This window comes from Thalassophryne amazonica, chromosome 1 (assembly GCF_902500255.1).
Source record: "Thalassophryne amazonica chromosome 1, fThaAma1.1, whole genome shotgun sequence".
Taxonomy (NCBI): Eukaryota; Metazoa; Chordata; class Actinopteri; order Batrachoidiformes; family Batrachoididae; genus Thalassophryne; species Thalassophryne amazonica.
This window is the reverse complement of record NC_047103.1, coordinates 15,966,337-15,983,345: the sequence shown is the minus strand read 5'-3', so window position 1 is coordinate 15,983,345 and position 17,009 is coordinate 15,966,337. Positions and strand designations below refer to the sequence as shown.

The window sequence follows — 17,009 nt, the reverse complement described above, 5'->3', positions numbered from 1 at the left end:
TATTTAAAGCCTGGTTTGCTCCACTGGCTGCTCTCCACCTCCGCAGATGAAGCGAAAGGAAGCGCACTTTAAATTAATCATGTTTAACTATTTAAAAAATGCCTGTATTCAGATTTGATAAGAGTTTTTAATCAACAGGCTGTAGAGTTAATTTATCAGTGCAGCTGTTGTGGAAATGTTGCACTCCACAGCCGTTTTTTCAAAGGCTTTGTTATTCGCCAAGTATCCACAGAAAACGAGGAATTGACTTCGGTTTGAGCTGCTCTGTACGGCATGTACAAATATACACTAAACACTGAATAAATCACAGCAATAAAAAGTGCAAATGAAATGTGCCAATAAGAAGAAGAAGAAAAAAAAATGTCCTGTCCACAGGACTGAAGATTCACAGACCGCCTGGGCTTATGGTTGGCAAAGCTCCAAAACTTAATAATGTGAAAAATAGATAGTTAACTGGGAAAACAGAGAGAGAGGGAACATCGTAAACTTAAAAATCTGCATGATGGCACAGTGACATTGTGCCATTGCTTAGGGAGAGCCCTGCCTCTACTAATATTGTTTAAAAATACAAAAGTACTTTTTTTTATCCGATCACTCGATTAATCGATAAAATAATCGATAGAATACTTGATTCCAAAAATATTCGATAGCTGCAGCCCTAGACTGAAGCATGCTCCAGTTTTCTCCTCTTACCCCTCTTCCTGCCCCCCGTTCTTCCCAAGCTGGCAGGCGGCGCGACTTGACAGTTGCAGCAGCTACCAACACACTCATATCGCCTCAATTGGAAAACGGACTGTTTCAAGTTTAGTGCACATAAACAATGTCAAATGTATATGTGTTGTCTTAATTCTGATGTGTGCCATTATTACGATAAACAAGTAATAATTGTAGATCAACTGCTGTTTGTCTGTGGAATGTGAGTGCGGAAATCTCGTAATGACAATGACAATAAAAGCTATCTATCTATCTATAATTGGGCAACATCAACTGCTTTCAATCTGCCTTTGATTTTGTGTAGTATTTAGGAAATGGGTCATATTGCTAACCTCCTGGATTACAGTGGGAGGAGCCTGCAGTGAGTGTGGCGCTGCCATAAGTCAAGACACCAACCCAGGCTACGGTTCAGCTGCACATGTTTTATTCCACATTCTGCATCTTATCTTCTGTGACTGTTTTATAATATATAAACTTAAGAATATCACCATCAGCTTATCCTTTGGTGGATTCCACACCGATGACAGAGAGCTTGTGAGCGTCCAGTAAGAGTAGAGAGCAGAAAGTGACTTCTTATAGTCCGACAGCAGTCGTGTGACTTTTTAAATCAAATCTATTTTTTTATGAACTGTATTTGTATTTTACATGTGTGTTACTTATTCCTAGTGATAGCCAGTAGAGTAAATGTGTTATTTAATGTTGCTGGTATGATGTGAAAATTAACACGTACAGTATTTCTCTGTGTAATTGGCTGTGTGCAGCACACATGAATTTAATCAAAGCTGCACCTGTATTTGGCTGCTCAGATATTTTGATGCAGATAGTTTGAAAATTAACCACAGCGGTGCAGACAATCGGTGAGCTGTCTGCAGAGGCTATGGGCAGGGCAGCGCAATTCTGCACTAGATTAATGATTACTGCATTCAAGTCAAATCCTACACTGCCAAGACTGAAACGACTCGGACTGTCCCGGCCCTAATATCTGAATTTCAATGTGTCACTGCTCAAGAAAGATTATCAACAAATGTGCAAACAACCTCTTTATAGAGAGAGAAAAAAAAGAGGAATTTATACAAAGTCTATTAAAAATTACTTCAGACAGAACACAAACACTCACATGCGGTTTAAACGCAGACTTCACACCATCCATCATGAGCAGTAATAGTCTAAAGAAAGAAAGAAAAAAGAAACCAAGAGAAGATCACTGTAAGCAAATCTGTGAAGCAAACATGAAAAAATAAAAAATACAAGAAGTGCATGAAGTGAAATCACTCGCCAGGCTGCAGAGGAACTCTGGAATATTTTGATAATAGATTATTTGTTTAGTCATTTCTTCAGGAAACTGTGACACTGAGACGATCATCTGAGCTGCAACAACAATTGATGATTAATTGCTTCTCAATCGACAAGTAATTTTGGCAACTGATTAATCTTTTTGAAGTTTTTTTAATGCCTTAATTCTGATTTCATTTTCTGAAAATATCAATATTTCCTGGACATTTTTTCCTAACTCCTGACTGTCAAGTGAATATTTTTGGGGTTGAGGACAAAATAAGACATTTTAGGAGGTCATCTTGGTCTTTGCAAAAAAAACTGACGTTTTTCAACACTGTCTCATTTTTTTTTTTATGGACAAAACCACTAATGGACTCATCCAGAAACAGACTGATAACATCTGTTAGTTGTAGACCTGTGGAATGTTAGGATTTTAGTTTCTGTCTTTAAGTCTCAGAAAGAGGCAAATCTGTGGGCAAGATTTTGACAGCTCAGAGTTAGTTAACTCGGAGTTCAGGTTTAAACTCAGGGTTTGTTGAACCTGCTTTCTGGAACAGGTACCAGGGTATTCAGGACAAAATGGGGGCTGTGTTCCAGTGTTGTGACATTTAAAATGTAAAAATAACCAATGCTAAATAAAGTGTCTGTTGTCAACACTCACAGCAAGTGAGACATAATATCAACACTTCCTGTTGGTTTTGTTTCCACATCACACAGACTCATTAAGTTTGCAGACACATGCTGCCTAAAAACATCCCAACTCACTTTCCTCCAACTTCCACCATTTCATGTTACTAAAAGGCACATTTTGTTGTCAGTTAAAGACTGTTGTGTGGCTGGGGTGCCTGGCTGGCTGGTTTCTGTTTTCTGTCTTTCCTTCCAGGTGGCATGCGTTCAGGACTGAGTGGCTGATGTGTGGCTGAGTTATCAGGACCTCACCCTGATCACCTGAGCTGATTGGTGATTAAGCCAGGAAGTGTTTGCTGATTATGTACACCTTTGAGTGGTCTCTCTGTGTGTGGAGTGGTGGACTCACATTATGGTTCTTCTTTCACAGACTCGGTTGGTCGCGGCCACCTGGGGGGTGTCGGCGGGGTCCTTGGGTCCGAACTGTTCTGGCTCCGGACCGTTTGTGCTGCTGGGAGCGCACCGTTTTTCCACCTCGCCAGACCGCGCATTTATTGGTTATTAATTGAGCACTCACTGTTATGTCATTAAATTCTGTTATCCTTTGAACCGTGCTCTGTTTCCTTTATGCTGGGTCCTAATGTCAAACGCTGGGTCGGTGCTCCGACTGCGTCCGACACATAACAAAGACGTCCCAAGAAGGTTTTTAAAGCTCTAGAAGGAAGGTCAAATCTAGAGGATTAAGATGACTTGAGAGCACAATTTCAGATCTCCACAACTCTCACAGCTAGAAGTGAGCCAATCAACATTTTGTTGTTTTTTCAGTTTTGATCTGATTCCAATACACAACTACTAATATGATATGGAATCCAATAAAAGAGCTTTTTCCTGAACTTACTAAACCTTATGTGCCTTCTTGTGCTTGCGATAACAGGATGCAAGCTTGTTCCGTGTTCTCTGGTTAAGAAAAAAACAGCAGATTTACATATTGGCAGACTAACTTATCCTTATCCACTTAACTACCTGTTCTACAAATGTTATGTACAGACACATTTTATCTTTCACCAACTGTTAACTTATTAAAGATGCCTCATAGTTACAATAATTGATATTTTTTCCGTCAGGCAGCGACAGCTGTAATTAAGCTCCGTTTAATAAAAAAGCTGCAGTGTGTGGTGTGTAACACCTTTGAAAATGATAACTCACTGCAGTGCAAACTGACCTTTCCATTTTCAAAAAAGGACATCATAGTTTTTGCCAGTCGTACTACTACAATTTTAAGGTTATTTTTATATTCGCCACCCTGTTAGAGAAATTGTAAATATATGTTATCAATTATAATGTCTTTCTTTAATGTCCTTATACACTGTGTGTGTAATTTTATTTTCTAGCAAACCACTGATCATTACTGTGTGAAATGACCTCTTGCTAAATGGTAAATGGACTGCAGTTATATAGCGCTTTTCCATCTGCATCAGACGCTCAAAGCGCTTTACAAAAATGCCTCACATTCACCCCGATGTCAGGGTGCTGCCATACATGGTGCTCACTACACACCAGGATCAATAGGGGATTAAGGACCTTGCCCAAGGGCCCTTAGTAATTTTCCAGTCAGGCAGGGATTTGAACGGAGGATCTTCTGGTCTCAAGCCCAACACCTTAACCAATAGACCATCACCTCCCCCAAAGCTGCTGCCATGAGAAATGTCTACCGTGAATCTTATCAGCTAAGCTAACTTCTGTTTGCTCAGAGAAATGCGCCGAGCAGTGGTGTATTTTTAATTAACTAACAGTCCTTGAGAAAGAACGCAGAAAGTCTGTGAATGCAGCTGCAAACAGACCTGTTTTGACTGTAGAAAAACCCATAATAATGGCTTATCTGTATGGAGACAGACTCTAAGAAATGATTTATGCTTACTTCTGCACACTCATGTGTTTTGTCTGAATTACCAAAATAAAGAGCTCGATGGCAGAGAGAGGGTGAAAGTGGAACGGAGGAGGTGTCTCGCTGTCTCTCTTCTCGCTGCGAGAAAAAAGAATTACAGTCTCATTGTCCAGTTCTTCTCTGTGTCTCATGTTCGGGTTGTTTTGTTCCAACAGGTTTTACCATAATACACCCTGACGATTCAGAAGCAAAATAGGCTCAGTACATCGTGTATTCATCTGACAACATGGCCATGGCTTGGATTGGTCCTGTCCCTCTGACCAGACACCAAACACTGGACTGGGCCCATCTCTTTTCACGGCCCCACAAGTAACGGCACAATCTACTATACAAAAATATTAGAACCTGACCAAATTTATTTATATTACTGAGGAAGAAGACTGAAATTAACACCCAGGAATGAATGAACTTTTGTTTTAAAAAAGCCACACAACCTCAGGATTAAGCATCTGAAGGCAGCATGCAGAAATGTAACATAACGCACTACACTGTCAAGGCAGCATTGGTTCTACAGCTATGTCCTTAAATGCAGCCAAGGGACTCCCCCATTAACTACAAATGATGTCATTTATAGCCAATTAGTCATTCAGAAGCTTGAAAATGTACTTCTATTAATTTGTGCAATTTTTCATACCATTTAAACAGGCAGTGATCAACTGAAAATCTGGCAAAATAATAAAACAAGAACTAAATCTTACAGTGTTCATTTTTTTTTTTTTACATAACTACACGGAAATAAAAGACAGAACTGACTTGTAATGTTTGATGAAATAAAATATGCAGTTAAGGAAAACTGAGTCAGAGCATTTACAGTCAACGTGCATGAGCACAGGCGGTCTAGAAAGCCAAAAAAAAAAAAAAAAAAGCTGCTCCAACTGAAAACTCTGTAAAGATTAAACCCAACCAACTGGTTTTTATAAAGGAAAGAGATCTTATTACACAGGAGTAGGAAATGCAGATTAAAAAAAACCCCTGAAAATTACATGTAATCTAAAACACAATCAGCAAAGAAGGAAGAGGACTGTCTGTGCTTATTATTCACACTGGCCTCATGATGACTTAGTGGTTAGCACTGTTGCCTCACAGCAAGATGGTCATGGGTTCAATTCACACCTGTGGCCTTTCTGTGCGGAGTTTGCATGTTCTCATTATGTTTGCATGGGCACCAGTTGGTTAGGGAGGAAAGGGGAGGGGGATTGAGTCTTCAGATCCAGTCTTTGAGCTAAAGCCCCTTTCACACCAGGGCTACTCCCAGTTGCTCCATATTGCGCCATGACGACGCAGAAAAACCGCGCTGTTTGGAGTTAATTGCTGGTTAATTACTGTGTCGGCTTGCGCCCGATGACGCCTCGTTGCGCTGCCAGTTTTGCTGCCAGTTGCTCCCCCTCACTCTAAACTTTAAATAGCCTCATTTTCTGCCTCTCATCCAGTCTGTTTTCAGAACACAGTACACACACCTCACTGCCCTTGGAAGTAGTGAACTGTTTTTGCAGAAACAGATCATGTCGTTTTATAGTCCTCATGCAAAAGCTGCACTTCTGCAGCATCTGAATGCCCTGAGAGCATTAGTAGATGCCGTGGCAGAATCAGAGCGCTTGAGAGAAGAAGAGGAACACAGAAGGAAGCAAGCTATTGCAAGAAGAAGTGTGTGGGTGAAACCCTGGATCCAGCGCAGACTCTTGCATGGACAATATGAAAAGCTGATGAAGGAGCTGCATGGCGAGGATGTTTCAGCATTTACCAACTTCATGCGGCTGGAGCCAATAAATAAAAGTATATAAAATAAAAGTTCGGCAGAGTCCGACAGGATAAAACAGCTTGTGGCGGGATGAGACTCCAGCGAGATAAAAAAATAAAAAACTGCAGTGAGTTAAAAATACTGCAGCAGCCTCCTGCGGGATAAAAGTTCCAAAACAATACAGTCCAGCGGGACAAAAATCTGACAAAAATCAATAATGGTGTACTACACGCACAATCCAACGTTTATATACAGCTGAACAATGCAGCAATGTGCGATCACGAAATGGCGCCGAGTAGCGCGGTCTTTCGAGGGTGTGGCTTCGAGTCACGCCAGGTAACGCATCTTTGCCCCCGCTTGCACTGGAACCACTTCCTTTCTGCGTCAAGCAGAGGATGCCAAAAAATTAAACAGGTTTAGCCCCTTTCGCTGCTCCCGGTTGCTCCCAGTTGCGCCGTGCGACGCCGCGTGGAAGCAACTCGGTGCCGAGACGATGCAGCTCGGCGCCACAACAGCGCGAGGGGCGCAAAGGAGGAAGCAAGTCGGGCGCCGAAAAATTAAACGTTTAATTTTTTTGGTGTCCTCTGCTCGACGCAGAAAGGAAGTGGTTCCAGCGCAAGCGGGGGCAAAGAGACGTAACTCGGAGCAAAGAGGCGTTACCCAGCGTGACTCGAAGCCACACCCTCGAAAGACAGAGCTACTCGGCGCCATTTCGTGATCACACATTGCTGCATTGTTCAGCTGTATATAAACGTTGGATTGTGCGTGTAGTACACCGTCATTGATTTTTGTCAGATTTTTGTCCCGCTGGACTGTATTGTTTTGGAACTTTTATCCCGCCTGAGGCTGCTGCAGTATTTTTAACTCGCTGGAGCTTCCTCTGCTGCAGTTTTTTATTTTTTTTGCCTCCTTCTGTGTTCCTCTTCTTCTCTCAAGCGCTCTGATTCTGCCATGGCATCAACTAATGCTCTCAGGGCATTCAGATGCTGCAGAAGTGCAGCTTTTACATGAGAGGCAGAAAATGAGGCTATTTAAAGTTTAGAGTGAGGGAGAGCAACTGGCAGCAAAACTCGCAGCGCAACGAGAAGTCATCGGGCGCAAGCCGACACAGTAATTAACCGGCAATTATCTCCAAACAGCGCGGTTTTTCGGCGGCGTCATGGCGCAACAGGGAGCAGCCCCGGGGTGAAAGGGGCTTTTAATTTTTCGGCGCCCGACTTGCTTCCTCCTTTGCACCCCTCGCGCTGTTGTGGCGCCGAGCTGCATCGTCTCAGCACCGAGTTGCTTCCACGCGGCGTCGCACGGCGCTACTGGGAGCAACCGGGAGCAGCCCCGGTGTGAAAGGAGCGTAACTACCATAGTCAACCTTCATTTTCACTCGTGGGTGTAGCCACACAGGGGGCAGCACCAAAGACAGGGGTCATCCATGCTGTCAGTGGGTCTTTCACATGAAGACTGCAGCATCCGCCTCAGGTCTTCCACCTCACAATCTGTCCGGCCCTTCAGTTTGGATCCATCCGTGACAGAAGAATATTTGCTGCCTTTTAATTTTTTTAAATCCAAATTCTTCAATTTCAGTTTGTTAAATGTGAATATTTTCTGGTTTATTTTACAAGCTGCTTCACTCCTATCTAGCAGTAAACTGAATATCTTTGGGTTGTGGACAAAACAAGACATTTGAATGAATCATCTTGGGCTCTGGGTAACATTGTCATAATTTTTTGACATTTTATGGAGAAAATATCAACTAATTGATTATAAAAACAACTGTTAGTTGTAGCCCTAATGATCATACTATATATACGAGGTCTGTGATAAAAAAAGCGGTCCTTTTTATTTTTTTCCGTTAAAATTTTTACCGAAAACCAGCTGAATTTATCGAATGGTGTCCACTCAGTTGTGCCTTATAGTTTTGGAAAAAATTTTTATCAAACAAAGCAGCAGTCTCTGAGCCATTCCTAAACAATGAAAAAAATCGACGAGAGGGTGGGCCACTCCTCACTCAAAGACTGCCCACAGGCGAATGAGTAACCGACAGGTGTGAAAAAACTCTCGCATGCCCACGAGGGTTCAAGCATGTCTGATGTAATCACACGTGATTCAAATCCATATGGTCTTTGAAAAAAATAATAAGGTCCGTTACTTTTATCACAGACCTCGTGTGTGTATATATATATACATATATATACATACACACACACACACACATACACACATATATATACACACACACACACGTAACAGATTTATTCGGGTTTTGTAATAAAAGACGGTTGCAGATGAAGCAGAGGGCCGACCGCTAGGTGGCAGTGAAGCCTCTTTGCGCTTCCTTTTCTGGAAGCGCAAAGAGGCTTCCAGAACTACACTTCCTTTAGTTCGCCACATGTGGTGCCAAGAAGGGGATCCGGCGGAAAACATGTGCCAAATAAACGTGCAGATACACAAAATCATATTATCAGATCTGCGGCAGCAACCCGAAAACAAAAGCAGAAGCCGAAAGAAATTACGTTTTAATGTATTCAAAAAAAAAAAAAAAAACGACGCTCAATAACAGCCATTAAACGGCTGCATGTGGGTTTAATAACAAGCAACTGTAACGAGTTGTTAATAAATACCTTAATACGTATGTCATATAATACCATTGACTTCAAATGCAACAATGTATTATTACCATGAGTCTAGAGCATTTGAAATCAATAATATTATATGACATACGTACTACCAAGGTATTTATTAACAGTCTTCCTAACAGGATTAAAGTCTTACCTTAACAAAGCAGCCTTAAATCAGAAGTGCACTTCGCGCTCCACGATGTGTCCTGTACTTGTCCTTTTTTCACTCTTCCGGCAGACGTCTTCTTCTTCCTTTAACTAACGGAGGGTCGCAACCAACTTAATAGGTGCATACCGCCACCTACTGTACCGGAGTGTGCATCCTCAGGGTGTGGTTACAGACTAAGAGGAGGGAAAAAAATAATTTATGTATTAACCCTGTGCTCTTAAGCTAACCCATAACAGCGTTACTACACTCTTTAACACTATCACACTTTCATAAAATACCCTGCAAATTTCATCCCCTACCTAGACTATAATACATTCCTCTGCAAAATAAATTTAACATTCTCTGCAACTACACAAACCTCACATTTATCCGTTTCTACCTCACCTGTCAAATATAATGTTGCCTTCAAACACGTTGGTACATTAGCGCCACCAACTGCACCGGAGGAACAGCAGGCTGCTTTCAAAGCAAAACAAGCAGGAACGTTTCAGGTATTTGTTGTTACTTTTCTAGCTTTTTCTATTTATAATTGATAATACTGTGAATGTTATTGTGGCCTTGTCTTTTGTTCGCTTACTGTTTGTTATTGTATTTGTTGAAATAAACTTCTGAACAAAAGGGATTTGTTGTTACGGATCTTTAAATGTGTTGTAAAAGCACATTAAGGTGAGACCTTACTTGTGTGAAGCGCCTTGAGGAAGCTTTTGTTGTGATTTGGCGCTATATAAATGAAATAAATATATATATATATATATATATATATATATATATATAAGGGTGATTCTTAGACTACGGGCACTTATTATGTCCTTTGATCATATTGTATGAAAAAAAGAAAAAAAGAATTTCACACTTTTATAGTAATCTTTACAATGAAAGTGTGTTAAGAAATTTGTGTTCTAGTAGTCTATGATGACTTTTTCACCTTTTTTCAGCATCATTATAAAAAGTATTGCTGTTTTGTGCTTGTCCCACACCCAGACTTTTCATCTTCAATGATAAAAATGAATGGTAAAGTAAAATAATCAAAACATAATTGGGGTATTCAATGTCATACAACTGTTGTGATTTTTTTAAACAAAATGTAGTTGTCCCACACTATAGCCGTAATTTCCACCACAACACTGTAATGTCCCTTTAAACAGTTTGTATGAAAGATTGTTTGGGTAGTTTCTATGGAGATAAACAGTGACATCAGAGCACATGTATATAGCGCCAAATCACAACAAACAGTTGCCCCAAGGCGCTTTATATTGTAAGGCAATGGTGTGGTGGAAATTACAAGGCCAATAGTGCCCGTAGTTAAAGAATCACCCAGAAATGACAGGACCAAATTGTGTTAACATGAATGAAGGTGAATGCTGACATGTTACTGAGGGACAGGTTGTCAAAAATATAATTTAATCTTGCAATTTATTTAAATTTTATAATAACACAAATAAAAGTTTGACTATAATATTAATAATATTAATGCAGCACAGTGGATTAGTGGTTAGCACTGTTACCTCACAGCAAGAAAGCCATGGGTTTAATTCCCATCTGGGATGGGATCCAGCCCCCCTGTGATCTCATAGCAAATGAACAAATGGATAAAAAAATACATTTATCACATATTACAACAAAAATCATCCCTATATTCAAAAACCAGCCCTCATGAGATACAAGAAAAAAAATAGGGCAGATAAATCATACACTTGTCCTATCAATTTCACTGCCCTGGAAACTGTGGCAGTAAAATCAGGGCGATACAAATCTTAAAACAGGGCGATACAAAAAAAAAGACATTGAAAATACCAGGCTTTGTATCACCCCACTTTTCATCCAATCAGGAGCCCCCAATTCTCAGCCCCACTAATGACACTCCCCCATTTTGTGTTACCCTGGTGACAAGTGCAGGATCCTGATACAGGATCTAGATCATTTCATTCAACCAAGATGTCTGTTCAAGGTGAGAGAGATTTAGCTTCCCTAGCTGGGAGAATTCTACAACTTGAGTCTCATACTGAGGTTGTGAGACACTCAGGACTTTGTCGAGAGACATAAGAACAAGAACACCACTAGGAAAACGGAGAATGGTGAGAACTTGTTTACTGAATGGCTGAGTGGAACTTGACAAATGGAGTTGACGATAATTATATGATTCTTGTTCTTTATTTTTGTTGTAATATATGATAAATATCTTATTACATGTCTGTTTATGAATTGCACCCTGCGTCATGCCCCAATGTACTGTATGAGCCTTCGTCCTTGTGATAAGGTATACTTATTATATCGCCAGTACTCTACGCTGATTTCCGGTCTGATATTTTCCCATATCAGACCGTTACATGACAATCAGTCCTGATTGCGTATCACATTTGCAACTTTGTTTACAATTTTCACAGCACAAAATAAAACAAAACAAAAAACGAACAAAGAAATTATGAGCGACAAAGACGACCATTCTCGGAGCAAATTTCATTTCACTGACGAGTTTGAACTGGAGGAATTAACAGCAAATGATGTCGTCGTGCATATGCAAAATGAAGACCAACAAGATGAAAACACAGCTCCGAACAGCCATATAACAAACAAATTATTAACCTTGCTTGCTCGGTCTATACAGGAATATCAGACCCCTGTGTTTTTTTGCACGGACCTCGCTGTGCTCAGTCCATACTGTCAACACCTCGGTCTGATATTTTCCCGTACAGACCTCGCTCTCAGTTAATAATCATTTAATATTTATGTAACACTTCCCAACTACAAAGTGAATTCCAAAATAAAATGCAACAAAAAGTTTCTGATCCACGCCAAAAAGAGCTGAATTCCAATGTATCACAATACATTAAAGTTAAATTAACTGCAAAGTCAAATGTCAATGACAAAATGTCTTTGTTGACACTCGGCAACTGTTCATTTGAACAAAGTCACTCCAGTGGTATCCTCTAAAGAGACCAGCACAAAAGACATGTCAGTGTCTTCGGTCACTGGTTTGAGTTCAAGTCTGTACATTAACAGCAGAAAGGTAGAAAGGCATCAGCATCTCCAAACACCTGTGTCAAGTGGCCTCATGACTCCAGAACATCTTCTCAGGAGTCTCTCAGTCTAAAAACTGAGAATCCAAAAGCATAAATGAAGATAAATTAATCTCTCTACAAGTTCAACACTTTCAAACAGACACAATTCTGACAGCTGAGTCCAAAAAGTTACTGCAGTTACAGCATCATGCGTCCTGGTGGACGTGGTGGAGGAAAATGGTTAGGTGTGCAGGCCCCTCGGTCCCACCTTCTAGATCTGCCCCTGCAATAAGGCTGTAATTCTTGATCCTCAAGTAAAACTTTGATACATTAGCGCCACCATCAGTGTGGAGTGAAGACAAACACTCAGCATTCGGCTTCAGGAAAGAAAATAAAACATTCTCTCATCTTTGTAGACCTAAAATACTGAAATAACACTTGAAAACTCTTCTTTTCTGAGTTTCTTTTAATAATGTTGCACAAACCACAAGACCTCAACCAAACTTTGTCTCTAAATAATAGAACACCGGGGCATCACGTGATCAGTTGTTTCTACGTTCTAACAAAAAACGGACCAAATGAAGAAATGTGGACAAAACCTGTTCTTTCTTTGCCTTTTTTCCGTTTTCCTTCTAACACATCGCTGACAAGGTCACGGACGCCACATGCTGGATGACCACGCCCACCAGTATGCGCCATCTAACCGTATCAAACACGTTGCCAAATGATGCGTTCATGTACTATAAGAAATATTACAATCTGATTTATTTTGCTCAGGATGCTGTCACACAATGAATTTACACACGCAGCTGACACACAACGACTTTAACAATGAAAATATAACATCTAATTAAAGTTATAACAATGAGCTGTAAACTAAAATGAAAACAATAAAAGTACTTACAAGAAATGCAGTTCAAAGTTCTTCACAGCATCTTAGAAACAATTGCAATTTATTGCAATTATAACTAAATTTGATGGTCTTTTAAAGGATTTTGAAGGAATGAAACATGAATTAATGAAAGAAAGAAAATTCACCAGAAAGAACTAAAAGTGGATTAAGTCTGTTCATGAAAGGTTAATGTATGGTTTTATTTATTCATTCATTTTTAGGATACAAGAATAAAATACTCACAAAATGCATAAAGATTAACATAACAATATTTTACAATCATAATCTTTATTTTGAACATATTTACACAATCAGACTGAGCTGGCCAATTAGTACACTGTTCAAATATAAATTGCATTATTAAGATAAGATAAGATAAGATAAACTTTATTGATCCCCCACAGCTGGGAAAATCACTTGTTGCAGCAGCAAGAGTTGTACAGTCGTAAAGACAAAAAAAAATTTACATTAAAGAAAGGTGATTAAAGTATATTGCAATGTTTGCTGGTGAGTGCATAAATAGTGATGTGAACAGATTACGTTAAAAAAAGAATATAAGTGAGTATAAGTATGTATAGATATGGTAAAATTAATGCACAGGATAAACTGCACAGATATGCATGTAATAAAGCACAAAAGGTGACAGTAGATATAGTTAATAGTGCAAAATCAGTAAATGATTATGGTGCTAAAAACATTTTGAGATATTATACAGTCTGTCTGCAGTTGGAAAAAATGACCTGTGGAGGTTTTCTGTTTTGCACCGAGGGTGTCAGCAGCCTGTTACTGAAGGAGCTGCTTAAGGCTCCCCACAGTCTCGTGTAGGGGGTGAGAGGGGTTGTCCATAATTGAGTCATAAAAGGTTTTCTCTATGTCCAAGCCCTGGATGTTGGCACAGTCTGAAGTCAATCACCACCTCCTTTGTCTTGCTGGCGTTAATGCACAGGTGGTTCCGTTCACATCAGACCGCAAAGTTAGTGATGACCTCCCTGTTATTCAGATAGTTCCCCTCAGACACACGTCAAATGATGGCTGCGTCATCCCTTGCTATATGACGTAGTCCTCTAAGAGCTGTGATTGGTTGCCACAAAAATGGAAGGAGAAATAAAAAACAAATGCGCTTTGCCCTCCTAGTTATGAATGGACCATGAAATCAACCGTAATTGTGAAAATAATTCAATGTCATGATTCCGAAACTCAGCATAATTAAATGAATTGTTATACAACTTGAAAATGTTTGAATGTACCTCGTTCAAATGCCCATGATCTATGTATCAAAAGTGTGTCTACATGTGTGCATGCATGTGTGCGTGAGTTTATATGGTAAGTACATAATATAATTGTAAATACATTAAAAATACATGCATGAAACAAGGGAAGTGAAAACACTTATTTCCATTGTGGTCCATTTAAAAATCAAATGACAAAATAGAAGTAATAATAAAATAAAATAACAATATTAATAATACTGATAACAATAATAAGAATAATGATAATATTAATAGTGTGATAACAAGAACCTAAACAATTTATAAATACATTAAGACAGTAAATTAACATAAAGCTTATTACATAATTAACAGGAAAAAGGTTCGAGTTCTTTTAAAAACTGTTAAGGTCTAAGGTTCTAAAAACATTCTGGACTCATACAGCATTCCAACTCATTATAGAAACTTTGCACAATTTATTACCACCTGTGAAACATGTCAGCTACCTATTTTATAAAAACAACTCATTCTAGAGCCCGTGGATCCCCGCAGACAACACGCTAGTTATGGGTGATTCTTTAACTACGGGCACTATTGGCCTTGTAAATGTAATTTCCACCACACCATTGCCTTACAATATAAAGCGCCTTGGGGCAACTGTTTGTTGTGATTTGGCGCTATATACATGTGCTCTGATGTCACTGTTTATCTCCATAGAAACTACCCAAACAATCTTTCATACAAACTGTTTAAAGGGACATTACAGTGTTGTGGTGGAAATTACGGCAATAGTGTGGGACAACTACATTTTGTTTAAAAAAATCACAACAGTTGTATGACATTGAATACCCCAATTATGTTTTGATTATTTTACTGATATTTTATTCAGAGATATTTTAAAACATTAGAAAAAAACATTTCTTTACCATTCATTTTTATCATTGAAGATCAAAAGTCTGGGTGTGGGACAAGCACAAAACGGCAATATTTGCATATAATGATGCTGAAAAAAGGTAAAAAAGTCATCAGAGACTACTAGAACAAATTTCTTAACACACTTTCATTGTAAAAATAACTATAAAAGTGTGAAATTTCCCCTTTTTTCTGTTTTTCATACAATATGATCAAAGGACATAATAAGTGCCCGTAGTCTAAGAATCACCCTTATATTGACTAGTTTATTGTTATGTTTACTGCACACAAGCAATGAGTGTGAGAAACGCTGGTACGTGCTGTAATCCAAAGCGAGAGCAGAGATTGCAGCACACAAGCGAAGTTCTTCTCAAACAGGTGAGTTTAAGCTAAAGCTGCTGACTTCGCTTACTTTGAAATTAATATTTGTATGAATGTTACAGAGTTTAGAATAAAATAGAATGCCCTTTATAGTCATTATACAAAATGTACAATGACATCGAAGAGAGCTTCTCCTGTGTCAGCGCAAACAGATAAAGTAGAAAAAAACCAAAAGGTATAAATAATTATAAGTATAAAATCCTACAGGACAATGCAATTAAAATCACTATGTACAAATATTAGATAAGAATATATATATATATATACAAATATGTATTTACATGCAATTAAAATTTTTCCAGTAGCCAGGTATTGCAATGTTGTGATGAACAGGTGTTATTACGTTAATACACTGTGTGGGAAAAGTGAGCTCATTCCTGATGAGGTCAACCACAAACATTATCCCTGCACCATCAAGCCGGTAGCGTGTTACTGAATCACTGTCATTCAACATACAGAGCATATCTCTGCTTCCTCTCTGTCTTTTCCACCATCCTCTCTGCTTAAGACACTCTTAGGCTTCTTAACAGTCCTTCTCCCCGCTCTTAACAGTTTGGCACCTTAGAGGCTCTCTTAAGGCCTAAGGTGCTTTATAAAAAACTTTTATCTTACCAAGGGAAAATTCTAAGAAATGTGAAAGAATTCAAGGAATTCAAAGATTTTTCTTAGAATAACGTTACTAAGATCTACTTTTAGCCTTAGGGTGCTTCGTGGATGCAGGCCCAGGTGTCTGAGGTTGGTGAGAATAATCTTCTCCAAGGTCTTCATCATGTGACATTATTATTATTATTATCATCATTATTATTATCATCATCATCAACATCATCATATTGGCTCCAGCCGTCTGTGACCCTTAATAGGAGTAAGCGAGTATAGAAAATGGATGGATGGATGATCATCGTTGTTGTTACAGCAAGCAATAAAATGCATACCAGTGACACCAGCTTTATCCAGCTGGTGTCGCCTTTGTGCATTATACTGAAATAACTTCTCTTCTGCAGAGAAACTCCACCCCAAATACAATTTGTCACTTCAACAAAAGCTTTTACTTTGTCTACAATATGTTTAAATCACATCTGTCTGATTTTGATCTGTGTAATTTACACCTGTACTTTCAAAGAAAACTTCAAATAACTACTCCACTGATTATTTTATTGTTATTATCTTATTTATTTTATTTAATATTCTATTATTAGTGATTGCACATGTTTAATTTTTTCACTGCTTTCTAAAATTAGAAAATGAGTTTTCGTTTTCTTTTTAATTGTTGCAAAGGTAAATTGCTGCACATCAATTGAGCTGCATTTTTATTTATTTGTTTTATTTTATTTTATTTTATTTTTTGCATGAAAGCTGTTCCACAACTACAGAATCTTATTTCACATGGCATGCAGATCGGATCTGCCATGATGACCCCAAGTGAAAAGGGATAAGCTGAAAGAACTAACTTTTTCCTCTCTCTCTCTCTGTCTCTCTCTGTCTCTCTCTCTCTCTCTCTCTCTCTCTCTCTCTCTCTCTCTCTCTCTCTCTCTCTCTA

The 17,009-nt window shown here is 38.9% G+C and overlaps 1 protein-coding gene across 1 annotated transcript in view; it reads right to left on the bottom strand.

Annotated features, from left to right (window-relative positions):
• tfr1b (transferrin receptor 1b) overlaps positions 1-9,081 on the bottom strand; it is an 84,028-nt gene extending 74,947 nt beyond the window's left edge. The window contains 2 exon segments of the mRNA XM_034166104.1: positions 1,832-1,880; positions 9,066-9,081. Coding sequence (XP_034021995.1) covers positions 1,832-1,867 — 36 coding nt within the window. The 5' untranslated portion in view covers positions 1,868-1,880; positions 9,066-9,081.
• Positions 9,082-17,009: the final 7,928 nt, after the last annotated feature.